Source organism: Exophiala mesophila, assembly GCF_000836275.1.
Source record: "Exophiala mesophila strain CBS 40295 unplaced genomic scaffold supercont1.3, whole genome shotgun sequence".
Lineage (NCBI taxonomy): Eukaryota > Fungi > Ascomycota > Eurotiomycetes > Chaetothyriales > Herpotrichiellaceae > Exophiala > Exophiala mesophila.
The window spans coordinates 2,283,694-2,302,528 of record NW_015622506.1 but is presented as its reverse complement, the minus strand read 5'-3'; the positions used below and the strand labels follow the sequence as shown (position 1 = coordinate 2,302,528).

The window sequence follows — 18,835 nt, the reverse complement described above, 5'->3', positions numbered from 1 at the left end:
TTTTGATTGACCAATTCTGACTAATGAGAGCTTACTATAAGACTGCTGGGGACAATCAATAGGTGCGGACCATTGCCTTTAAGTAGGCTCTAGAGCTCCAATCAATTATGGTTAACTTTAATATTGGGCCTTGGGGACTGTTTGCGGGCGTCTTAGGGCCTAATTAGAAGACCTAGGAAGCCCCCTCGGCCACATCTGCGTCCATTATTGTGCCTAACGACACTCATAACAGCACAACCAGAACCAGAATAGTCGCTACTTACCCCACCTGCCCACCAACCCAATCTTCCAGTCAACCAGTCTTGCCTTCCTCGATTGTCAACATGACGAGGCTGGCAATTATGTCCACTCAGCAACAAGGCTGAACTGAATTCACACCACCACACACTGTCATCGCACCACAATATCCCAAGCCACCACCATCACCACCACCACCAGTAAATTGTTTCTCAAGTCTCATCATACCCCAGGCTCTTCTCTACCTCCTATTTCCTCTCTCCCTTCGACTATCATTCGCATATAACATGGCTCAGGTATTCTTCACCCCGACCCAAACAAAACCCATGTCCTACTCCCACTAACCAGTATACAGAAAGCAGCCAAATCCCTCGCAGTGCGCAATACTTCACGCCTGAAACAAACCCATTTAATTACTCTTGCCCTCCACTCCCTTTTTCTCTTCTTGAGCTTCACCCTCCGCCGATCGCTTTCCCTCAACCGCTACGTCCTTTTCTCGCTGCCCGGCCTATTCATCGAATTCTACCTCGACCGCCTTGCCCGCCCTTCCTATAAGCCCGATGGGACCTTGCGACGCGCAGGTGAAGACCTTGACGCCAAGGGTCTGACCGAGTTCATGTGGGATGTCCTGTATTGGGGATGGATCAACTTGATCTTTGTCATGGTTTTTGGAAACCGCGCTTGGTGGCTGTACTTGGTCGTCCCGAGCTACGCCGCTTATTCGGCGTATACGACGGCGACGGGGTTGAGAGGTCAGTTGAATGGCTTGGCTGGTGGCGGCGCTGAAGGTGGCACTGAGCCTCAGAGTAAGAGGCAGCAAAAGATGGAGAAGCGCGGTGGTCAAAAGGTGGCTTATCGATGAGGCAGTTCATGCACAATAACAATAAAACAAGCCAGACTTAAATACACTGACATAATGTCCAATATATATCCTATCCTTGGGATTCGATAAACTGTGCATTCAATCATCCACAGCCAATCTCTTTGTTGTCGACGCCAGACTCATTCGCCCGTCCGATCTCCGTCCAGCCACCGTGCCAATCCTGTCGTACCATACAAATCCCTCCACTCAGTGTTGCTGCCGACCACACCATCCTCTTCGACGTATTCTGCTACAAACTCGGCCGTTTCATTCGCCTTTTGCTTTATTGATTCACTCGCCTTCTCGACTCTCTCACCCACGCGCGCCAATGCCAGGTTATAATACTCAACCGACGTCTTGGCTCTCTCTTTCATCCTCTTGCCGCCAGTGCCCAACTTGCGCTGGTATCGCGACAGTAAGATGCTGAGGACATAGTACGCTTTGACCAAAAATCGTTGCACGACTTGCTTCACCGACATGGTCAGCCCGTGGGAGAAGAATGCCCGCAGAGCCTCGACTTGCAGCCCTTGGTACAGGGCCGAAGGGCCTTCGTTCTGAATGATGGCGAGCATCGTCGAAAACAGGGTAGCCCGCACCACTTCTCGTTTCTTGTCACCTTGGATTTCCGACTCCACCGCTTCTTTCTCGTCTTGGCCTTCGCGTTTGGCTCCTGCTTGAAGTCGCGCTTTGGCCAGGCTGAATGGGTATGTAATCGAGCTGGCAATGGCTTTGCTGGAAGCAGAAAGTAGAAAGGTGACGCTCGCGGGAGGATGGTCACGACGGGACCGCGGAACTGTCAATCTCTTGAGCGTTTCAAAGAGAAAAAACGTGATGCTGGGGTTGAGTGTTAGAATAAGACTGGCCGAATAACCTGACCAGAAGCCTAAGACACCTTTCTCGGTATGGATATCTCGAGCAATGTCACGAGTCGAGGGGACCTCAAAGGTATCGCCTTCTTCTTTGGCGGCGAGTAGTGCTGCTGCTTGCTTTCTTGTTACGATATTGGCGATTGGAGTGGTGGCCAACTTTGTCAGAGCGCCCGCGATGAACCCGACACCGAGTTCTTCGAGTGGAGGTAGGCCCTTTGCGCCGGCATGGCGCTGAGACAATCTGTGGTCTCGGAGAAATGAATATGAAAGGAAGAAGAGGAACGAGTCGGCCACTGTTTTGCTGGTATCTTGCCAGAGACCGGTATAAAGAGCTGCGATACCACCTTCGTTGTGGTAGATTTTCGAGACTCCATCGAGGAAGGAGTGGTATTCGTCATCGCTGGGGGTGGATTTGTCTTTCCGCAGTTGACGTTGGATCTGGAGTCTGGTGATGATCAAATCGACAGGGTAGAGCAGGGCATTGGAGATAACAGCCCCCGTAGATCCGGCAATGCCATGGCCGAGGGCTTCGAGGAGGGGAGTATTGGTTTTTGGAGGGGTGGACTGCCGTTCTTGAGCTTGGTGGTATCGCTCGAACGAATCCTGATTTGAGGACAATTAGCCCAAAACGCGCTTGGATAAGGACACGAGGCTTATAGCCACGGGGATCTGAAGGAACATACCAGCTGACTGCTGTATCCGTTGGCCATGATCAAGATTGAGTGGGAAGCAATATCTCTGTGGGGAGGATATCCTTGACGCGGGTCGTTCTGCTGTCGCTTTCTCTGGTGCTCAAGTTTTCATATCACCTCATATCATCTCATCGTGTGTCACCGTGTGTAGGGCGGGCGGTGCCATTCATCAGTAAAGGTTTCCAGGGTTGATGATCTGAACACGTTAAATGACAAAGTAAGGACGGGGACTAGGGCAAGAGTCGAGTATGAAGTCACGTTAAAATGACAGATGCGGTTGGGAGAATCGCCCTTGGGAGGTGGTGGGTGTGGATTGCGCCATGACGATCTGATTGATGTTGTTGGGGGGCGATGGTCCATTTCCCCTCCAATTATTCCGGGGGCTTCTGTATCAGGTTTAGCTCCCAGCATCCCCCACAGTCGCCTAAATTTACAGTGTTCTAGGCGTGCCTCGGCTCAATCCGGCTGGGTGCTGGATGAGGATATATGTACGATATGGGCAGGGAGAGTACACATGAGGAAACATCTCTGCCAAACGATATCAACGCTTGTACCCAAGTATCTGTTCCCAGGGACCAGTTGTAGTAATATAGACACACACGACACACACGCGCGCACACAGTACAATTCATCAATGCCTTTTGCATGGGCAGTCGATTGTTTGGGTATATATACAATATCAATGCTTCGTTTGTTTGGCGCCCCCTTCAAATCCGTCGTCCTGCCGCTTGAGTGACTTTCCCGTTGCCTCTATCATGCCCAATAAGACTGAAGCGCAAGTGGAAACGTCCCACTCTGGCTCTCTCGTCTGCTGGAAGAAGCAAATATCAAGATCCTTGTTCAAGTCCAAAAATAGCGAATTCAACTCCCTGCAGAAATCATAGGGATCTTGTCCCAAAAACGCCCCCATAGCATGACACGCTCACATTCAATACATTGCCCCTTGGCTTCCCTGTAATCACTAACGCTGTCGGGCCGACTAAGCCCTCATACTTGCTCTTCTTCTCAGTCCGAGCTCTGCCGCTTGGAGCTCACGGGCAAATTTCTCATCCGCATCCATATCACTGTCTCCTCCCGCATCACTACCAACACTATTGAGTCGTATTGCCGGATTCTCGTGTGCCATGTTGTGCCGGAGAGCACCGCCCGCGATGTGATGGGTAGTTCCCGAGGTATTGCTCGATGACCTCCGGCTTTTGACGCTGGTCGCCGCAGTCTGTCCACTGGCCTCGCTTGAGTTTCGCAGGGGGCTCGCCTTGCTCCGAACCGCAGTCTTGCTGGGCGTTTTAGCTTCTTCAGGCGTGTATCTTTCTATTGGCTTTGCTTGTCGCGACGAGTATCTCGATGGAGGCGACGTCTCCTTCATTCCTGTGTCCATCCTGATTGTTGAAGGAGTAGCCAAGTCCCCATTCGTTCTTGTCGCAACTGGAGTTCGTAGGATGTCGCTACCGTCAGCCTCGCGCTTGATCCCAATATTGTCGGAAACATTATTCGTCGTGACGTGATCGGCGTCTAACTCTTTGATTAATTGTAAGTTGGCCGCTGCCCCTGACTCAGAAAATTTGGTTCCCTCTCTGGATGCGCCGTTGTAGCATGGCGGTGAAGGCTCATCTTCGATCGCTTCGCTAGCAGCCCGTCGATGGGTCTCATTGTGCATCTCAGAATCATCGAGATCTCCCATGCTGTCGTCTTCATTACGAGACTGCACTGTTTCATCACTGAGACGACCCGGACGTTTACTGTTGGTCGACCCTCTAGGCCGCGAAGGCTCCGCCGCTTTGGCTGGGTCCAATCGGCCATGCTCATCATGAACGCATCGACGCTGATCTTTGTTAGTACAACTTGTCCTAACAATGGTGATCTTCCTTACCTTGCTTTTTCGGCATTCTTCACAGGCTTTGCTTCTGCTTTTCTTAGAGGATGTTTGCATTACACCGTTCGCAGCTTCGCCTGACATTGGTACCGTCGTATCTAAACCATGGATATGTTCAAGGTTCCGAGTCTCCGGAGATGACATGTCGCCGTTGGCGCCGTTCAAATTGCCCGAGGCGTTTGACGCTCGCTCAGCATTTGAAAAACTTCTGGGTCGTATCTCTGGTGCTGCTCTTGATGGGGTCTCACTCCCCGGCTTGTGTCGGCATTTGATCCGCCGTTGACGACATGTAGCGCAAGCGACACGTAACCCACTCCCTCTAGGGGTTGACTTGGTGCTTGACTTGGGAGGTGCAGCCGGGATTTCGACCACAGGAGAGTTTCGCGTTTGAGTGGCAGCTTGTGCGGCCTTGCGAGAAGAACTACGCTCCCCAGGCAGGCGAAACGTCTCGGCTTTCTTGACTTTCTCAACCATCTCGACTTCGAGGGCGCCGTCTGAGTACACCCACTCGGGAACCGTCTCATTGCCCTTCTTCCACGCACACCATATGGCGAACATCTTGATCAGGGTAAGAGGGTCACCATGTCCCTTCGGCACCGAAGCTTTGACAGCATCTATTTGTTTCTTGGTGATGTCCGCGACCGGAAGACCTGCGTCTATCCGAGCAGTTCGATATAAATAATCTCGAAGGGCGGGCAGCCCTGAGATTTCCGACTTTGAATAGAAGCGAGCATTATAATACTCGTCCCCTGGCTCCGCCGTGTTGATCAAGTCATCGAATTCATGCCAGACTGGATTAGCGCGGAGAAAGGTATGATCGGGATATTGGCGAAAGTCTTCCATCACATCTTCTGGTACGGGGTCCTCTTCCAGATACTTGATCAACGCATACCACATAACCTTTTGAAAGTAGGGATATCGAAACTTGGCAGCCACCTTGGTCATTTTCTCAACATTGACGACCTTGAGTTGCATTTCGTAATCAATCCGTGTGAGAAAGTTGCCCCCAATTACCAGGCTGTCCTCAGGGGTCCACACAGAATGGATCCACCCTGCAGGAATGAAGGCGGTGTCACCTTCATGGAGATCGACTCTGATGCAATGGTCGTTGCAGAGATCACCTAGCCAGGTCTCGCCTTGCGTGTCTGAATTGCACCAATCCTCGTACTTCTTCAGGTACCTGTCCTCGGGAGGAATGAAAAAGAATGTCTTGGTGCCTTTGAGGATGTGATAGTACACAGACGAACCTCCAAAGTCAATGTGGAAATCAGTATAGCTGTCGGCGACTGACATCAAGCAGTAAAACTGCACGGGTTTCTTTTTGGTTCGCGCTTCGGTGTCGGTGTCCCAGACATGATCTTCAAGATCAAGATCACGTACCACTTTGGGGCGTCGTATCAATTTGCCTAAAGCGCTATGAGACACTTCAAGACTGATGACATTCCGTATTGGCTTTTCACCTGGCTGTTCGTAATAATCTGCCCATTGCTGTAACGTAAAGTGGCCTTTGGTCTCCTGAGACTTGACATCGATCACGGGGACTGGTTCGTCCAGGCCATAGAGTTCCGCAACCCTCCGCACAGTCAGGTTTTCGGGTATCACCATGTCGAGGAGATCTTGGCCACAATTCATGACAAGTTCCGCCGACATCTCAGGGGCTCCCGAAGGGTCGTATGTGTCGCATTGCCCATTGCTATCAAGTCGTAGTTCTGGTTTCGCATTTGGATCTGGCAACATCGCACCGTCTGAATCGGGAGAAAGTTGAACTCCAAACCGAGGGTTCCAGGCAGCAGGCACGACAAATGGTCGCTTCATTCCATCAAAGTTTTCCAGTAAGTCTGCAGTGACCAGCTCAGGTCGAATGCGAGCAAAGTCATCAGGGACCAGTTTGATCTTTCCTTCTTTGAAAGGTTGGATATAAGGATGTGTTGAACTCTCCACTGCCGAAGTGACCAACCCTTGGTTCAGTCGTGCGTAGTCAATTGCGGTTCTTGCGCGCGAGGACTTGCGAACATAGGTCGTCTTGCCATGGACAGGTTCACAGTCCCTGCAACGATACTTGTCCACACTATCCACATCGGCCTTGGTTCGTAAGCCAACACAGTCTCCGTGGAACCATCTCTTGCAACCGTCGCACTCGATCCAATTCGTGGTGCCTTCGTCGTTGAGCGGATTGTCTATCTGCACCCGCCGACAAGCCGCACAAACATCTGCGACTACTTCTGTTTGAACGCGTCGCTGCTTCTTGGTTGGAAGCTGCTGCAGATCTGTATGTGAGCCCCCCTCTTGAAATCTAGAATGATGTTCAGCGAACCCTGACGGGCGGGGGACATTCTGCTTCCAATCGTCATGGTGACCGGAGAAAGAAGCTCTCCTGCTACCCGATAGATCAGAGATATCCCGGTGAGTATCCTCAGCAGTCCGCGGCCGTTTAGATCGGTGATAAGATATATTGTTGTAGCTGTCCTGGGTATCGAGTCCCGGCCTCCCCGTAGGCATGGTAGGCTGCTGGCCCCATGCTTCTAAAACACGGGATGGAGCAGTACCATCGACATGAATCGCGGTAGAAGGTAATCTGGGAGTTTCTTTCTTGAAGTTTACCTCGTATTTCAAGCCAAGGAGTAAGAATGCCTCTTCGCGGGAAATCTCATTGGGCGTGTCATCTATAGTGACATTTGGTCGCTCAGGAGGAGGCGGGATATTTTCTGACTTTATTCTTTTCGCGGGAGGACCGTTGGATGACTCAAGATAAGGTGTGTTCTGGCTCTTTGGATCCGATATTTGCGCGGGAACGCGGTGGGATTGATCAGGAGCGGGAGAAGGAGGATGTGAGTGTCGGGGGGCGGGACTCGCAATTGCCACAGTGGCTAGGTCGTCTATGGTTGAACCAGAGCGTGTGTGGCTCGTCTTCGAACGATTTTGAGGGTATCGCGATATAGATGTATCTTCTGGAGGAAGTCTGAAGGGAGAGGTTTGTGGGCGGGTGGAAATAGGATCAAGGACCTTGGCGGCAATATGAGCGGAGCCATTGGAGTCGATGTAGAGATGATCAGGCTGGACGGCAGGGCGTGAATGATCAGAGAAGACTGTGGTTCCGAGTCCCAGTCCTTTGAGCTGCTGCTGACTATCTTCGGTGAATCTGCGATCGGACTGCAGTAGAGGTTCTGATACGGGAGGGGGTTGTGATCCGGGTTCGGGGGAGATGCGTTCGATATCGTGGGGTTGAGGACGTTCCGGGGAGGAAGTTCGAAGTTTTCGAGGCTCTTCCGATGCCCTCCATCGAGTAGACGTCGGCATTGTGTGAGGGTGGGAAGGGGATAGGGGGTGGTCAAGGTGATGGAGAGTTGGCAGTTGAGGTTGCGGAGGCGGGGGAGCGGCAGGATCAGAGTTGAGGTTGCAGGTGGAAAGTTGGCGGAGAACGCGAATCGGAGCAGGGCTACATTGGTGGAAAGAACAGGATTGACCTCCGGGCGGAGGCCAGAGGCTGAATAGAATGCAATGAATGTGTTGTGGTGAATGAACTTGTTAAGAGGGAGTCGAGGTTGTTTGTTGCGGGAGATCTGAAGTTCAGAGGCACAGATGCAGTTGCGGAAGAGCAGGTGCGGTTGAGGCGCAGGCGCAGTTGCGCTGTGCAGGCACCGGATTGGCCTGTTCCGCCACAAATCCACCAGCCACATCTCTCCATCAATATTTGTCGCCATAGTAAAATGATCAACTCTGAACTCTTCCCATCCTCATCATCAATCTTTCAAAAAGTAGCTGCCGTCCTCTACTTCCAGCTATTCGCCCTCCTCCTTATCTTCCCTGTGTTGTTGCAATAGTCGACATCTCGTACTTTTCGGCTGCTCTTGCTTCGACGGCAGATCCTTCACAGACCCCCGCAGACTCTTCCACCAAAGCCTACAGTATCAGAATTCCGCCTCTTCTCGACCCAGCCCAAAGAATCCTGCATTGTCCTCTGCCTCCGGAGTCGATCGAGCCCCTCCCACCTGCCCTCTGTCTCTCCCACTAGACCTTCATACCAAGTTTCCCCGCCTAATCTCATCATGTCCCGCAACAACAAACTCGCCCCGGAAGCGAATCGAATTCTTTTCGTCAAGAACCTCGCCTATAACATCGATACACCCGCCCTTTTCGACCTGTTTGGTAAGTTCGGATCCATTAGACAGATCAGAGCCGGCACCTCAAACACTACAAAAGGAACGGCATTCGTTGTCTATGACGATGTCCTCGATGCGAAGCAGGCTTGCGACAAGCTCAATGGGTTCAATTTTATGAATCGCTACCTTGTGGTTTTATACCATCAACCTGAGAAGATGAAGGTTGAGGTCAAGGAAGATCTTACAGCAAGACAAGAAAATCTGGAGAGAATCAAAAAAGAGCATGGCATTGAGTGAAGGGTTGTATTTGTCATGAATGTCGATATTATGAAGTGGTGACGATGATGCAAACCACTTTGTATCAGTCTTGTATCTCTGAGATGCAAGACATTTTCGCCAGTCTGGGACTGCTTGTCCATCGCATTCATTCTGGGCACAAAGGTCATACCTACCCACAAGCAGTTTTCTCGAAGGTGAAGGCTCCAACACACCAGCAGGCCTGGAGGCTGTGAGACAACGCTGTGCGAATGCATGATCCACCGCCACGGTGAAGACGCCACGAGACATGGACATGGAGCTTGCTGGTCTTTCCAATACAGAGGAAGAGACGGCACACACACACACGAGAGTAAGCTTTTGCCTAGGCTCAATTGCCTGCACGTCTCAAGAGTGAGATGCTTTTGTCCGAATGCCATGCGATAAGGCAGCATGTCGGCCTTCGGCAGGGTCTCTTCGTTTACAATGTGCATAGCTGCCGTACAAAACTCTGGCGCCTCATCGTTCGCGAAATGGAACTGCCTCACAGAACTGTCCACTCTACGTTGAACAAGAGCACGAGCTCAAGTCTGTCCCAACGGTCGTACATGGTGCTCCAGATAGTAATACGAAAACGTCGGTGGGCAGGCAGTATTTCAGGGGAGATGGGAGCGGTTCGACATCAAGTCGAAGACTGCCACGAGCACGGCGAGGCATCCACTCGGGGATCTTGGGCGAATGCGACCTGTCACACCGTTTAGTCCGATCTCATACGGGGCTCTACGGGGAAATATCCCAGTACGGGGAAGCGAGGCTCTGGTGCAACAATGTTTGCACGAACGGTCATCTTGGGAAGTTCAGGACTTGGCTTTCGACCCATTACATGTTAGGCATCAATCAACCGGGGCCGAGGTCTGGTAGATTAGCAACGGACCTACATACCTACTTTTTTACAGTAGTATGAATTGCGAAGTGATTTGTGTAACTACAAGTTCTTGCAAAGGAAACTAGTAGGGTGGAGGTTGCTGCAGGCTACAACGAATTCGCAGAGTGTGCAATCATGATTTTCTAGTCGCCGAGCTCTTCAAGACCGGTTCAAACAGCGGCAAACATCCCCCCGCGCTCCCGCGAATCTTCTGACAGTTCTCACGTTTCGGTAGGAAGGGGACCGTTTGCTGGTGGCCGCCGGGGCCAATCCCCTCTGCCGCAGGATTACACCCCTGTTATGGTGGACGGGCACGACGGGTAGCCCCATGGCGCCGGGATCATCCCTTGTAATGTGGATACGATGTTTGGCTTCAAGCTACCCAGTCACCCAGTCACCCCAGTGTGCCAGTTGTTGCCAGCGTCTGGTTCAACGGCTGGCTTGCGCAGCTTGCCTCGCTTGAACCAGGCCCCCATGCAATTCCCACACCAGCTAGAAGACGATCGAATGCTGGGAAGTTTTTTCTTTCTTTCGAAACAGCCATGGCCCGGTGGAATGGGTGCTGCACTAGGGAAGAACCGTCAAGAGACGCCATCACCTTGTCTGGAGTAGTGCCAGTAACTTTTGGACGGAATTGACAGATCAGGGAGCCCGGAAGAAGTCCCGGTTCTGTTGCTATGGAACCTTCGTAACGGCGACTGGTACTGGCAGTTGTGATGGGCTTGGGAGCGTGGGAGAGTCAGAGCAGCGCAGCATCGTCTTGGGCACTCATCATCACTAGGGCTCCAGCTTCCTGGTTCAAAAGTTGCCCGGAAACAGAGTGTTGAGTGAGCAACACCTTTCAAGGGGATGATAGGAAAAAACAGACGACGAATAGATTGCTTAGACAGTCATGGCGGGTGGCCGTCTGCCTGCAAGCATGCAATCCGAAGATGTGTCTCAGCCCAGGCAGCGATTAACGAGAAGCCAACGCACAGACTAGAAATGACAGTCAAACCAGAAGCAACAGCTCGACAAGGTGCAATCGTGAATGGATGAATCAAAGAGTCAAGCACAGAGGTGACGATGCAACCGGTGCCAGTTAGACTCCCCTGCCGCCCACCCCATTCCACCCAACCCTCGTGGCGCTCCGGGGAAAGCTCTGGCGCGACAGGCCGGCCTGGGGTGAGTGGTCCGACCGGATTCGATTGAAATGTGACATCCCACGTCTCCTTGACCGCCAGAATTTTGAGAACGAACAATATTTTTCCGTTCGATTTGTTGCGAACCAAGGGTGTGGATTATCTGAGACCTAACATCCCATCCCATGTACAAAACATCTGTTCTCTTGCCTCTGCCGTCCTCTTTCATTTCTCTCTCCCACCCATCCCGCCATCCATCCACCCACACATACATACAGCTAATTTCTCCAGTAATCCTCCTGTTGTTGTCGATCTTCTCAAACAAAAAGACTCCACCACTAGTGCCAGGGTACTGGTACTGTTAAAACTCGTGCCTGCAGCCAACGTCGATCAAACCCCCTCGCTTCATCTCCGCACTTGGCCTGAGCCGGTCCGCACCGTAAGTGGCATCTGCAGCAACCAACGTCCACCCACGAGAAGAAATCTTGCTGATCCCTACTGGACAGATCTAATTGTGTTTCCTCCTTCATACACACACAGACAACACCCTCACCTATTGTGTCTGTTCAATCGATCGATCGATCGCAGCCACATCCAAAATCGCCATCATGCAACGCTCATCATACCGATCAACTGTTCTATCAAATGAAAACTTCAGCCGAGATATGCACCGAGCAGTCGAGGCCTCACCCAAACCCAAATACTCCAATCTAGACCGCCGGTTCAACTCGGAACATCAACCCCCTCCACCACCACCATCTCCAGTGGCCTGGAACCGCAACAAATCCGATCGAGTTTGAAGAGCAGATTTGCTGATCAACTTGTTGTCGTCATGGACATGGACTGATATTTGGCGTCTCTGATGAAGCGGCCTTCTCTGTTGTCATTGTTAAACTGTCGAGCAGGTTTGCATGTGGGGGCTGTTTTGAGCAGAGTGTTTGGCGTATCTGGAAATGGAACGGTTCTGACCTTTTTTGTGAGGTGTATACATGCAAGGATTGACGGGCGCTACAGTGTCGCCAGACGTATCTCATGTGGATTCAATAGCCTTGTCATCTAATCGAGTATAGACCTTTTGCAATTGCTGCAAAGCTTCTGCATCTCCTTTGACAACTTTTCGGTTCAAAGAGTCTATTTTCCGCAGCGTAGTCTCACTCATCTGTGCCTGAATGCTTGAAGCAACTCTTTCGTCGGCGTAGGTGCGAACTAAATCCTGTTCGCCGCGGCTCTGCTTGATGTCCATGAGTCTGTCCAAGAAGGCAGCCTGGTTTTTCAACTGGATGTTGACCTTAGGGTTGCTGCGATACATGGTGCCGAGGCTGCGGCCTTCTTTGACCTCGCTCGCAGAGTCTTCATCGTTCTCTTCTTGGTTAAGTCGACGTCGTTTCCTGACCGGGATGTTCTTCAGACTAGCCCGCTGACCCACAAGTTTGATGCGTGAAGTTGCTATCAAGTCGTAATCGTCAGTCGAGCGCAGTGGTTGGGCATCTGGCACAGCCTGAGGCTGACTAAAGAACATGTTGGTGCCAACCATGTCCGCCCAGGTACAACTGAAGACATGGCCTTTGTATGCCACGATGGGATTGATGGTGTTGATGTCTAAGATTTCCAACTTGGCCCCGAGACCAGTACCAACATCTTCAACGCTTGTGGCGCCTGAAGGCGAAGCCCGTGTCGCTGTCTCGTCATCGCCATCTGGATTTGCCGCGTTAGGAGAGGCTTCATCAGGTTCTGCGGATTGGGAGAGTTCTCTTTTCTTGATCGAAGAGACAGGGCCCTTTCTAGAGCGGGAGCTGTTGTTGACAGTCGGCTTTTGGCCGGAGTTTAGAGATGACAGGTCAAGGTCAACATAGAATGTCTACCAAATATGTAAGGAAAAGCCATGAGATTGGAAGGATAGTTCTTGATCAGTCCGAGAGAGCCTACCTCTGTTTCATTTGTGTCATATTCATATTCATATTCATACTCATCGTCGAGGTGATAATCATGATGCGACGGATTCATCACAATTGATCTCAGCTTACATCTGATCGGCAAAGTCATGCAATGTGTGCACAGTTGTTGCAGGCTCACGTGACAAGCTCTTATATCGGACCATCCACCAGGTCTACTTCTGATAGAGCAAGTCTGAAATAGGAATAGTAGCAATAAGCAACGTCTCACGGCACTTAGTCACTCAGTGACTAGATCGCTCAATTGAGAAATCGAGTCGCGGACGCGTCACCTCTTGGCTTTGGTAAGAAAGAACCTCGTGAAAGGTGCGCTAAGCGAGAAAATACCACTGTAAGCAACAAGTAGGTGGTAGTGAGGGATTGATGGCTGAATAAGGGCGAGATCTGTATCGTGTTGGCATGGATATGGCGATGTGTCGATGTCATTCCTAATTCATTGAGGGCAGAAGTTACACCCACTCGTGCAACTCAGGGAAATGCTTGCCGGGAAAGGACGATGTAGCCCCTATGGGTCGAGACACTCGAAATACAGATAAAAGACGGTATATATAGAATCATATAAGCTTTAGAGGATATTATAAAGACTAAGCTAGGGAGAGAGATAGTATAGAGTGAGATCCTTATAGGAGAGGGAGCTAAAAAGAGAGGGGTTCCTTCCTTAGCTCCACACTATCCCCCCTTCTAGATAAGTATATTTATCCCCTATATTAAAGCGTAGTAATCCGTTATTATCTACCCGTCTAAGTAATCTCGAAACCTTATAAACCCTTATAAGTCCTTATAAACCCTTATAAGTCCTTATAAACCCCTCCCCGTAAGTTTAGTACTATCCTATACTATAATTAGTCCTAGCCTCCCTACGCTCCTATTAAATACCCTAATACTTAAATACCGATAAAATAAATAAAAAAAAACTTCCGTACTATTTTATAGTGCCTCCCCCCTCCCGGGTAGATAATTTTTTTTCTCCTTTATTTTCGATTATCTCGTGCTGTCGAGAGCACTATCGTTATATATCTATATTAGTAAGTTATTATTTATTATACTATCGCTTAGTTCTCCTCCTAGTACCTTTAACTCGCTATATACCTACTTTATTCTCCCTATTATTTATATTTTAAGTAATTTATCGACGCTTACTCCCTTATAAGTAAAACTATATATTATAAGCCTCTATATCTATACTGTTACAAACCTAACCACATCTACGGCCTGACACGCAGCTTTATACGCAACTAATCGCTTACACACTAACACAGCGAGAAGATAATCCGATAACTTAGAATAGATACTAGGATTATAGAGATAAGGCTAGGTTACGTAATAAGGCTATAATAATATACTAATATATTAATATAGGGTATATCTAATATATTAACACATTAATCACATTTTATAGATACGTTCACTACTATATAGTTAGGCCTTATACCCATACCCTTAGCTACGGCTCGTAGTTAACTTTAGTCTTAAATATAGAGATACTATTTATATTCCTCTTGATTATTACTCGTTTTACTTATATATAGTACATTATCCCACTTATTAGTAAATACTAATAAGTATCGTGAGCCACCCGGATCAGGATCTTAATATATATATAATTCCTTTACTTTATTCTTCTCTAATATTAACTCCTCCTATAGGATATCTCCGTTATCCTCTATCTCGTCCCCTAAAGTATCTTTATTATAGTCTAGATCTACTCTATCTATATTAGCGAGGATAGATTATTAGATCTTATAGGCTTAAATAAACTCTATAATTTATTATTATAGTTCTAGACTTTCTCTCTTAGTCGTTTCTAGTATAATTAAGGCTTTATTTATTATATCTACTCTATAGTCTCGCGTTAGAGCTATATTATTATTATTAAGTTCTAATTACTTAATATATTCTTCCTAGGCTAGGATAAGCGATATATATACTTCTATCTATTTTATAACGCTAACGGCTATATATCCGAAACCCTTCTATACTTTTTCCTTAATATTATTTATCTCTTATCTTAATAACTTAATAGTATCTTATATCTTAACTTATTTCTTACCTATTTCGAGTATCGCTATATTTACTATATCTTATTCTATATCGATATATTCGCTAGTTTTCTTAAGGGAATATCCCCTATTAATAGATAATAATTAAGTTACCGCTTTCTAAGTATCTAATTCGTTTAAAGCCTTTACCCCTCTATTAATATATAAAAATCGGCTATTCTTACCTTAAGCTATATTATAGTAAGGTTTAGCCTTCTTAATAGTATATCTACGCGAGGTAATAATACTATCTAAAATAAAAAGGCCTATAATCTTATTAAAGTTAGGTAGTATATTCTATATTACTACTTTAAGTAATAAGTCTTCTAGCTAGTTATTTTAGTCTATACTATAGATATAATCTATCTATTCCTTAGTAATTTCCTTCCTAATCTCCCTTTAGTAGAGAGTACCCTAGTTATTAAAGTATTTCGGGAATATCTTATATCGCTATATTTTATTAACTAGTATATCCTAGATAGTATCTAGTAGTATCTTCTTTATTAGTACTATATTATAGTTTAGATAGGATTTCACTAGTATAGGATATTATATTCTTATATACCGCTTTTTTCCCTAATTCGTTAGGTCTATAACTATACTATAGAGATATTATTATTTTCCTATAAATCTAGCTTTTTCTAGAAGAGACTTACCTAGTTTCTCTAACTAACTAGTATATAGGGAATCTACTATCTTAAGTCTTAAGTCCTTACTACTCTTTATTACTATCTATAGTCTCTTAAGTCTCCTAATTAGTAATCTAAGATTCTAGAGCTAATATATTAGTAGCTATTTACTATCCTAGGTAAGGAGGTTAAATTCTAGCTAGTTACTCTAGTTCTATTCTTAATAGAACCTACTATATCTTATCTAGGAACTTATCTTATATAGTAGATACCGCTAGAGCTACTATAGCTTTAAACCTCTCTCTCTCTTATTAGTTAGAGTTCTCTATAGAAATTAGGATACTACTAAGTTCTACTATAGTTTTATCCTCTTCCTATATAATCTTATACTATAGACTTAGGTTAAGGTATACTCTCTCTATAGCTATAGATTATTCTATAATCTTCTTAGTCCTATTCTTAGTACCTTTTCCTATTCTTATTTTATCCTTAGCCTTACTTCCCTTCTTATCTTAAACTAGAGCTAACTTTATTAGTATAATTATAGAGGGGCTTAGGATTACTTAGTAGTTAATATTAACTTAAGTCTAGGAAGTTTTTATTAAACTTTAGAGAGGTTATAGTAAGTTAGTTAGATCTAGGGCTAATTATATTAAAGAGATTTAAGGAGTCTCCTTCGCCTCTACCTTATTATTCTACTATATAATAATTATTTAAATTACTTACTATTATATAGCTATAAGATTAGACTTAGGTAGTATAGATTTAAGTTAGTTTTTTATTATAAATTCCTATAAGTAATACTATTTAGCCTCTCTTATAGTTAGAGATATAGCTTCCGGTATCTTTATATTTCTAAAGATAGTATAGAATATATATATATATATAAGTAGATAGATTAAGAGTAGTCTTAAACTATAGTAATATAGTAATTATAAATTTATTAAAGTTAATTAAGTTACCTATTAGATTATTTAGTACCTTAGCGTTCCGTCTCTATCTTTCTATAAATATATCCTATACTATAGTTAACTTAAACTTAAAAGCTCGTTTCCTATATTTAAAGATCTCTAATAGTAGAACCTAGTAGTCTTTTAGGCTCTAGGTATTCTCTATAAGTACTATCTTATAATATTCCTAGCGCTAGATTACTAATTATTCTAGATTAATAGGTATCTTAGAAGATTCGGCCTTTAATCTTAGATTAGTTAGTAACTTTCTAGTCGGATTCGCTATACTAGTTACTATATTAGTTATTAAGGCTAGATAAGTAGACCTCTACTATCTAGCGGAATTAGATTAAAGAGAGAGATTAAGAGGGTTCTTAAGAAGAGAGATATAAAAGAAAACTAAAAACTTCTAGAGGAATCTCGCTATTAAAATAGATATTAGGGATTTTATTATAGTATAATATAGATTAATAATCTAAGACCTCTATAGTATATTATATTCCTACTAGATATATAATACCCTAAACTTAGTATATATAAGGGTTACCCGTCCTAGTATATTCCTAACTCCTCTCTAGTATATTCCTATCCTCTTATTATAATATCTTTAGGTATAAGACTAGCGATTCTCTTCCTTACTTAATTTATATAGGGCTTAGAAACTTAGAGATTCTTAAAATCCCGTAATATAATAGCTAATAGTATAAGATATCCTATCTCCCTAGGCGTTAATATTACTAGTCCCTATTAGTATTTTATAAGATCTATAAGTCTTTAAGTATCTAGAAGTTATTAATTTAGTTATAGCCCGGTTATAGTTATCCTCTACTATATAGGTTTTCGTTCCCCTAGTCCCTTTTATATTAGTAACCCTATATAGACTAAGATACTTTTATTATATATCGAGTATTACTCTCTAGTATTATATCTTAATTTCTAGAGCTACGGGCCCGCTATCTTATTCTTATCTATATTTTATATATTTAATATCTATATTTAGTTATAATTTTAATATATTTACTTTTCTATTCCTTCCTCTTCCTTACTCCTTAACGCTAACTCTAAACGCCTTTTAGTTATTCTAGTAACCTAGGATAGATAGAGATAGTTCCTTTTATAAGTTAACTACTCTATCCTTCTAGAAGCTCTAGTCTTTATCCCTATATTCTATAGAATACCTTATCTAGGGAGGAGGTTAAACTTTATCTATATTTACTATCTATAGATCTAATCCTAGTAGTACTAGATTCTAGATCTTATTATTTATTACCTTCACTCTTTAGTAAAGTTTCTTCTAATCTCTTATTTCTCGTCTTAGTAATTTCTATACTTCCTTATTATTTCGCAGTACTTTAATATCCTATTTATATAGATCTTATAATATCTTATCCTATAAGACCTATACCTTTATATTATTTAAGTAATAAACGTCTTTTTAAATATTAATATTAATTATATAAAGTATACCGGACTAGCTATTATAACTAACGGATATTAATAAATATAGACTTTCCTACTTTAGTTCTACTTTATATAAATACTACTTATCTTATTTAAGTTAATATAGAAAGACTAGGTCTCGCGCCTTTAGTTCTATCCTATTCTTAACTCTTACTCTAGATCTCTAAGTAACTATTTCCTAATACTTAAATAGTCGTTCCGTTACTTTTATATATATCTCGTTAACTAATACTAGATATATAGTATATACTACCTCTTCTAAAGTCCTATTAAGTATAGATATATTCTCTAAGATATAGGTATATATCTCGTTAGTATATTATTTATCTTTAAAGGTTTTAAGAGTATCTATAAATCTAGGGTTCTATCTAAATAGTAACTAAGCTAGGGTATATCCCTAAATATATAGAGTATAACTATTTAATTAATTAAGTACGGATAGTAACTATTAGTCCTAGTTAGCTACTAGGTAACCCCGATAGCGTAAGCTATTATAATATACTTACTCTAATATCTATAAATATTATATAATTAGTATAACTAGTCTCGTACCTCTAGTTACTAAATATACTTAGACTACTTTCTATTCTATTTATAATATACTAGTTTATTAGGTTTAGGTCGTTTTATATCTAAATTATTAATAAGGGAGATTTACTTTATAGCTTATTAGATAATCTTCATAAGGGATTTATAGAGAATATCCCGTTCCGTAACCTAACTATAGATTTTATATTCTAGGACTTAAGAGTACTATTTATTATTTATAAAATAGGACTACTCGGGACCTAAGTTAAGGACCTTAAGTATTAACTCTCTATTCTTATTATTATCTCCTCCTTCCTCGTCTTATTCTATAGTTTATTCCTC

General features: G+C 44.7%; 6 protein-coding genes across 6 annotated transcripts; 3 read left to right on the top strand and 3 right to left on the bottom strand.

Moving 5' to 3' along the window:
* The first annotated feature begins 296 nt into the window (after positions 1-296).
* On the top strand, positions 297-1,159 carry PV10_04421 (uncharacterized protein). Its single transcript, XM_016368970.1, has 2 exons — positions 297-533; positions 593-1,159. Exons 1-2 carry the CDS (start codon positions 525-527, stop codon positions 1,097-1,099), a joined length of 516 nt encoding a protein of 171 aa, XP_016224758.1. The 5' UTR covers positions 297-524; the 3' UTR covers positions 1,100-1,159.
* A 14-nt stretch (positions 1,160-1,173) lies between these two features.
* Positions 1,174-2,951, bottom strand: PV10_04420 (uncharacterized protein). Its single transcript, XM_016368969.1, has 2 exons — positions 2,652-2,951; positions 1,174-2,571 (listed from the first exon to the last, which is right to left on the bottom strand). Exons 1-2 carry the CDS (start codon positions 2,676-2,678, stop codon positions 1,240-1,242), a joined length of 1,359 nt encoding a protein of 452 aa, XP_016224757.1. The 5' UTR covers positions 2,679-2,951; the 3' UTR covers positions 1,174-1,239.
* Positions 2,952-3,296: 345 nt separating this feature from the next.
* PV10_04419 (uncharacterized protein) lies at positions 3,297-8,075 on the bottom strand. Its single transcript, XM_016368968.1, has 2 exons — positions 4,531-8,075; positions 3,297-4,482 (listed from the first exon to the last, which is right to left on the bottom strand). The coding sequence occupies exons 1-2, from the start codon at positions 7,828-7,830 to the stop codon at positions 3,640-3,642; spliced, it is 4,143 nt and encodes a 1,380-aa protein (XP_016224756.1). The 5' UTR covers positions 7,831-8,075; the 3' UTR covers positions 3,297-3,639.
* A 193-nt stretch (positions 8,076-8,268) lies between these two features.
* On the top strand, positions 8,269-9,873 carry PV10_04418 (uncharacterized protein). The gene has a single exon (XM_016368967.1). It carries the CDS (start codon positions 8,580-8,582, stop codon positions 8,928-8,930), a length of 351 nt encoding a protein of 116 aa, XP_016224755.1. The 5' UTR covers positions 8,269-8,579; the 3' UTR covers positions 8,931-9,873.
* Positions 9,874-11,542: 1,669 nt separating this feature from the next.
* On the top strand, positions 11,543-11,734 carry PV10_04417 (uncharacterized protein; the record flags this gene model as incomplete). Its single annotated transcript, XM_016368966.1, has 1 exon — positions 11,543-11,734. The coding sequence occupies one exon, from the start codon at positions 11,543-11,545 to the stop codon at positions 11,732-11,734; it is 192 nt and encodes a 63-aa protein (XP_016224754.1).
* A 29-nt stretch (positions 11,735-11,763) lies between these two features.
* Positions 11,764-12,938, bottom strand: PV10_04416 (uncharacterized protein; the record flags this gene model as incomplete). Its single annotated transcript, XM_016368965.1, has 3 exons — positions 11,764-11,811; positions 11,904-12,792; positions 12,861-12,938. 2 exons carry the CDS (start codon positions 12,936-12,938, stop codon positions 11,965-11,967), a joined length of 906 nt encoding a protein of 301 aa, XP_016224753.1. The 3' UTR covers positions 11,764-11,811; positions 11,904-11,964.
* Between the last annotated feature and the right edge of the window lie 5,897 nt (positions 12,939-18,835).